The 7,519-nt window shown below is 36.7% G+C and overlaps 1 protein-coding gene across 1 annotated transcript in view; it reads left to right on the top strand.

Moving 5' to 3' along the window:
- The window catches only part of mpdu1b (mannose-P-dolichol utilization defect 1b), an 11,193-nt gene extending 6,696 nt beyond the window's left edge, over positions 1-4,497 (top strand). Inside the window, exons 5-7 of the mRNA XM_073475185.1 lie at positions 1,730-1,848; positions 2,454-2,564; positions 3,837-4,497. Of these exons, the coding sequence (XP_073331286.1) occupies positions 1,730-1,848; positions 2,454-2,564; positions 3,837-3,971 (365 nt within the window). The 3' untranslated portion in view covers positions 3,972-4,497. The remainder of the gene's footprint in view (positions 1-1,729; positions 1,849-2,453; positions 2,565-3,836) is intronic.
- Positions 4,498-7,519: the final 3,022 nt, after the last annotated feature.

The following is a 7,519-nucleotide window of genomic DNA, read 5'->3' on the forward strand; positions in this document are numbered from 1 at the left end:
AGCGATTCTGCCCTGGCATCTAGTTCTAGTGCCTAAGTGTTAGTGCCTCTGAAGTTCCTGTGATGTTGACCAAAAATGTCAGCTTTTGTTCTTTAAAAAATAAAACTTGAGTTGAGAGGCATATTTCTGCTGGCATGTGAATTTTTTGTAGGCTTTTATATTTTGTTTCATATACACCATATGTTGATTTATTTAACTCTGAGTTAAATGAGTATAAAGAGTATAAGTAGTTGCTAAAGCTACTTTTTTAAGCAGTAGTTTTACAAACTACTGCCAGGCTGAACTACATGTAGTTTTACAAGCTACGCTTGCAAAGTAGCTTCCCCAATACTGTATTTAACGCTGTTCGCTAGACTCTAACCTCTGCAAAGAAGACGGTTGGCCTCATCTTTGAGATGATTCTTGTGAGTACAAAGGCACAAATTTGTCCAAAAGTTAGTCTAAGTTATCAACACAAGCTTGAAGACCCAACTCTTGAAATAAGTTATTTCACTGCCACCACCACAATTAAAATCTGATTCTGTGGGAAACACTGTCATGAGTTCCTTGTATTTGAAATGTTCCAGTTTGCAACGATGGGACGGGGAGATATGTTGGCTTGAGATCCAAGACAGTGAACACAGTGGAAAGTTATGTGGTTAACGATGTTGGGAGAAAGTATGAGTTGCGTCCTTAACCAGTGCCTCTGGGTTTTCAGGTAGGTGTTCAGGGATACTGGAGAAGATTATGTTGTTGCGCATGCTTCCATGCTTTTGTGGTGAGTGTTGTCACAGTAGTTTGAAGGGGGTTCTTTGACTGTTCTAGCTTTTCATTGAAGTTGTGGGAGAATGCAATGCTGGACTGAAGGTCGTCTTCTTCGTCATGAAGTATAACCAGTAAGTCAAGTTTTTTATTGATGGATTGTAGTACACTGACCTCGATTTCTGTAGTTTGAAGATCGCTTGTGTCTGTGGATGATATTGTCTTCAGTTTGTTTGGGTTGGGTGAGTCTTGGTGTAGGTTAGGGCTGGGCGATAAAATGATCTTGATCATTTTCACAGTGTATTCAGAACCCTTCACTTTTTTCACATTTTGTTATGATGTAGCATTTTGCTAAAATCATTTAAATACATTTTTACCCTCATCAATCCACACTCAATACACCATAATGACAAAATGGTAAACAGATTTTTAGAAATTTTTGAAAATGTATTAAAGAGGAATAACGGAAATATCGCATTGACATAAGCATTCAGACCCTTTGGACACTTGAGATTTAGCTCAGGTGCCTCCCATTTCTCTTGATCATCTTTGAGATGTTTCTCCACTCCACTGGAGTCCAACTGTGGTAAATTCAATTGATTGGACATGATTTGGGAAGTCACTCACCTGTCTATATATATATGGTCTCACAGCTGACATTGCATATCAGAGCAAAAACTAAGACATAAGGTCGAAGGAACTGCCTGCAGAGCTCAGAGACAGGATTGTGTCGAAGAATGGCAGAAAATCCCCAAATCCAGGTGTGCAAAGCTTGTCGCGAATTTGAATTAGATTCCGTGACCTATAGCAGTGCAACAACTATTTTTCCTTCCAGGGTGCAACCCATCCTACTTGAATTTTCACACAGTGAAGGTAAACTAAACCAAAACCTAGAGAAAGTCAAATCTGGATTAAATCTGAAAGAAATGCTTTACTGGTCTGACATTGGCCCTTTGATCAGGAACAGTGTTTGTTTCTCCTCTCCCAGGTCTCCTGTTTCTGGTTGTGTACTTTGGCCTGCTGGTCCTCCTACTGTCCCCAGTCACTCCCATGTCAGTGGTAACCTTTATGCAAGCCTCTAACATGCCAGCTATCATTATCGGCAGGGTAGGTGAAGACAACACAAGTCTAATGCATTTTTTCATATAATTTTTGGTGGCAGTGAAAAGTCTGAATTAAAATTGATTTTATGGTGTTGCCAGTGTGCAGTCAACTGGTTTTCAGTCTTTTTGTCAGTGCTGTGTTCTTACTGTGTTCTGTGAGGTTGATTTCACAAAAAATGTTTGTTGTCTGTAACATTCACATTGTGAAGTAACCCAGTTTAACTGACTAAATGCAAACTTTATAAAAATGTACACCCCTTTATCCAATAATCATTATTCTGTTAAATCATAGCACATGGGCATTTTAACACACTCAGCTGTGATTAACTGAACTCACTCTTTCCAGTAACAATAATACATTTAAAGTTCATAAAATCATATGTAAAAGATGCTGCATGTAACTCAAGATCTTCTGATCTTGCCCAGATGTTTTCATCAGTATTTACAGTAACCCTGTGAAGGCTGTCCGTTCCATGGTTATGGCCCAAAGGGTAACAGGAAATAATAACAGATCATAGTTGAAGATTCACCAACATGTAAAGAAATGTATTCCAAAAAAAAAACCACACACAACAAAGACGAGACTGACAGAGTATGTGGTTGTTTCAGCTGATCCAGGCAGCCTCCAACTACCATAATGGGCACACTGGCCAGCTGTCTGCTGTCTCTGTCTTCCTGCTGTTTGCTGGATCCCTGGCCCGCATCTTCACCTCACTACAGGTAAGTCTGTGTCTATACACATGTGCCGTGTATAATATGACTGACTGATGACATTTTAGAATTGATCACTGTTATTCTTCATGTACAAAAAGTACGTACAGAAGCTGTCCCTCACCTTTCACTTGAACATAAATTATGTTTAGTATGGAACCTTGCACCTCAGAGCAGACAAAATTTTCACAACCAGGAAGCTCCCTCTACATTGTGGAGCTCTTGATTTTTTTTTGTACTGAAGAACAAACATTTTGACATGACACAATTAAACACTGCTCAAAAATTAAAAAACTTAATTTTTTTACTTTGATTTCCAGTTTGATTTTGAATCCACCCCTCAGTGGGTTGATGATTTTGGTTTCCATTCACCGTTTTTACCTGATTTTGTTCTCAACAAATTATACAATGTAAATCAGTAAAGATTTTCAACTTGAATAATTCATGCTTCAAGATCTGATATGTGATTGAAGTATTCCTTTCATTTATTTTGAGGGATGTATTATATCACACTCAGGTTAAATAGCAGCTCCAGACATGTATTTACTTGCATAGAAAATAAAGTAAAATAGTTTTTCATTATATTATTAGATGTGAATAGCTTCAGTCATCTCATTTCATCTGCAGGATGTCTAATGTATGGAATGGCATTAATCTTGTGCAAGAGTCTGCTGTGTCTGAAACATGCCTGGTCATGTGTGTGATTTTCTGGTTGTAAAAGATGTAATTTAGGTGATGAACCAATATTATTTGTTTCCTCTTGAAGCCACAACAATTTTCTGACTATTTTTGTTTTTTTAAATATGCTTTTGTTCTATGTAGTGTTGACTGAAGACGAAGCATGGCTACACGACATGCCATCTTTTTTGGGGGGGCTTGTACAAAAATAGTCATTTTATATCTGTGACACCAACCATTTAACGGGTAGGATGCAAATGACAGCCTGTCTAAAAAACATGTTTTTACCACAATTCAGTTCCCATAATTAATAGACATTACATAGGTTCAGTTCAAGATTCCAATTCAAGAGTCAGTTTCTACCTAAACAAGTAAACTGAAATTCTATTCAAGTAACTGCCCAGCCATAAGAAAAAGTACATTCATTATTTTTTAACCCCAAAAATTCTAAAATGTATCTCTAATGCTAAACATCATTGTGTGTACCACCTTATCTCAGTTTGAGTTCACCCTAGTTCTGTTTCAGGGCATATAGTTTGAGTCCACATTTAAAAATGTCAGCTTGTTTTCACGTCAGCTTGTTTTCATGTCATGTTCTTGTAGGAAACTGGAGACTCACTGATGGCCATCACCTACGTCATATCCTCTGCCTGTAATGGCATCATCACTCTGCAGGTTCTCTACTACTGGAACAGCTCCTCAGAAAGCAAGAAGAAGAAGAAAAAGAAGAGAGAGTAAGAACAGGAGGTTAAACTTCAATCCTAGAGCAACACTTTCTTTCCATATCCAACTTTAGACACTCTCAAAGAGGTGAGAGTTGAAACTTGATTGAAAATGCATGTACAGAGACACTCAGAATGGGGGACATTTTAATCTGCTGGACAAACAATGACTTTGAAGTAAGGATGTGAATACAACATGTTAAGAAGATATTCCATGTAGTCCCACATGTAGGCCGTGACATGTAGTTGCTTTTGATGGTTGTGGGTCCAGACTCCTGCTGTTCAGCACACTATCATTACATTCATCTTGATCCAGTTTTCCTCTTTGCAGTCAGACTGTGTTCAAACTGGTGTGTTAAAATGGTGTGAAATGGGTTTTGCACTTCTCTGTTGACTTTTCACATTCAGGGCCTCTGATTACTATTCTAATCATCAAGATTATTTTTATTTTTTCAAAATTGTTTTCAAAGGTTTTGATCATGGATGCATTGTAAAGAATGATTTGCTGTTTTATTATTTTACATAAACATAATTCCACACCAGCTCCTACAACTGCAAGGTCTATTCTATGGTCCGTATTTAGTGACATCATGAATGCTTCTATGAAGGGTGAAGCAATTTTTTACAATATTATGCAAAATTACACTTATTTTTTAATATCCTGGCTTCTGAAAGATTTCTGTAATGTTTTACAGGATCACATTGCCCTAAATGCAGTTTCTAAAATTCATGGGAATCAGTTTGATCTTAGTTTTATACAAGATTTATATTCTATAGACTAGTGGCTCTGAAACTGTACTTAGGCACACTGGTGCTTTGAGCTAAATGCTAACGTGCTGCTCACACAACAGTGCATACAGTAAAATTCTATCGTTCTAATGTTCAGCAGGAATTTTGTCTAGTGTGTTGTCATTTAAATACAAATGCAGTTAATGTATAGGTTTTTTCTATGTGTCTGTTTACTATTTAACACTAACTAAACATTGAAAAAGTCCATAATTGCTGTGTTGTTGTCGTTGTAGTTGTCCACACTCTGATCTGTTTGTATCAGGCCCCCAAAATACATTCTATTCATGGGAAAGACATTACATAGAGAGTTATCCAAAGTTTAGCAAAGTATCCAAAATATTTCCATAAATATATTTTACAAACTATATAGTGAATAGTGTGTAGTGTATTTCTTATAAACTGCACAGCTTCCTCTGATCCCATGAAAACTCTTTGTCCCAAGAATCAATATGTAGCATGTTAGATGTTCTTCTGTCTTCTTTATTATTCCCTGAGGGGAAATTAGGTTATCATAGCAGCGGGTACATTCAAGTACAAATACAATCAAAATACAAGGGCAAATATAGAAAAAACAAAGTACTATATACAATATACAAAAAACAAACTGCTGTATACAATAAAATGCTTAAGTAGTTATAAAATAAAATAGAATAAAATAAAATACTGAGGTAAATAAAATAAAATGCTGAGGTATCGAGGAGTAATGGTAAGGTAAGGTAAGGTAATAGGCAGGGGCAAAACCAGAAATGTCCTACTGGGTTAACTACGTTGGATCCAGCAATTTTATTGGGGCGGATGAAATGAAAGCTAGAGTCTTTTTTGGTATATGTGCAAGGAGAGCATTGTTAGTGGACTAAATGGGTGCAATCTGCATTCACTCTCTAATCAAATTTAAAATAAATGGCCATGACGCAGAAATTCAAGATGGCATTGTGCTACGGGGAATTCTGCTGGATCATTTCTTCTTGCCAAAACCTCTGGGCAATTTACTCCTGGAAAGCCTGACTTTGGAGGTCTCTGGTCGCCAGTGGGGGATTCCAACTGACTGGACTTGACTGAACTCATGTGGCTAAGGTAATTACGGTAAAAAGTGCAGGAAATGTTGTTTCCTTATTTTTCCTCAATTTTTTTCTGTTAGAAATTAATTGAAATAAACTGCTAGCTGATCTAATGAACTAAATAAACTGGGTCGATTGTGAAACTAGAAATGTAATTTTATTTTGAGGATTGTTTGGAGGAGGAATATGAAACCTGACTGAAATTGCTTACCACTTTGCAATACAGTCCACGATTTATAGTGTAATTTCCCAGTATTTACTGTGTAATTTTTGGCAATGACTAATTTCATTGTATCAATAAGTATATATACAATACTTACAGGTTCCTACTGGTAGTTGTATTTAGGTTCAGGGGAACAAGGGAGTACCATTTGGGAATTTTAGAGGAAAATGGATAAATTACACTGTTAGTAGCTTTCTATGTACATTTTGGTACCCAACTACATGTTTCAGAGAAAAGAAAGAAATTATACTGTAAGTATTTTGAAAGTACTGGGGACCTAATATGTATAGAACAATTTAGAAGCAATGTATAAGGAAACCATTTGAGGTTTAATATGACATTGCATTACCAGATGTGTTTTCTTGCTGTAAATGTGTAGGCAGCTGTTTTCCCTACTTCCTAGTACTGCTTACCAGCACTGAATCTTTAAGTGGTGCGAAGTACTGGACCGCACTGGCCTACTTTCACCCCTGCTCTTTAGGGAGACAATGCACGTGTTTACGCATGGTACAGAGTATAGCTTAACTTCACTGATTATTGAAATCTTAGAGAACATGTTTATGATTAGATTAATATTAAGACATGCATCATCTTTTATATTAGTAGGTAGTTACAATCAGAGTCAAAATACAATCAGCCTTAGTGCTTAGTGCTCGGTCAAGTGCTTTTGGACCTACAAGGAATCTGACTCTGGTTTCCAGTGGCTCTCAGTGTGATACATACAAAAAAAATAGACAGATAGCTATTATATACATATTACTATACATAAACACACACTTGTGTTTTTCTAGACAGTGTTTCTCTGCAAAGGAACAGGTTGCTGTTTAAAACCAAAATAAGATTATTTATTTATTTTTTTTATTATTTTTTGTTGATTTTTAGTATCTTCTACATGTTTTTGCTGCCAGCAGTGTTATTCTCGAAGGGGTGTAGGAAGAACAAAACATTACCTGTGTCCCCTGGCATTCGTAATTTTGTTTTTTGTTAGCTCTGATAATTAAATGTATTTATTGATTTTTGAACAGTAGATTTATGTTGTTGGTATTTAGCCTCTATGAAATGTTTCTGACAGTATTAACTGTTTGGAGTAGTAACAACAGTATTCACCGGGTATCCTGCAATTAACCACACAGCCGTGCAAGGCTATGTACGGCCATGCACGTCACATGTTTAGTAGAGGAGTGCACTGGCATCCCTGAAAATCACTGTGTAATTCAAACTCTGACTATCATTCATGTCTCACTCATCTGACATCAGCTCATATGGATTTGTTTAGCTCTAGCATAGTTTGTTCAACATTAAAAAAAAACAAAAAAAACAACATTGTATGGAAATGATAGATTGGAATTGGCAGAAGGCCCAGGCCTTTTATAGAGGGCCCATAATGTCCGTCCCTGGCGTTGAGGAATAAGTTTATGCACGTACATGCAAGAATGCATGAAGTTTTAAAAGCTAAATTATTTTAAATCCTGATCTGAAAACCTCTTCTGTCTC

Source organism: Pagrus major, chromosome 10 (genome assembly GCF_040436345.1).
Source record: "Pagrus major chromosome 10, Pma_NU_1.0".
In the NCBI taxonomy this organism is placed as follows: Eukaryota; Metazoa; Chordata; class Actinopteri; order Spariformes; family Sparidae; genus Pagrus; species Pagrus major.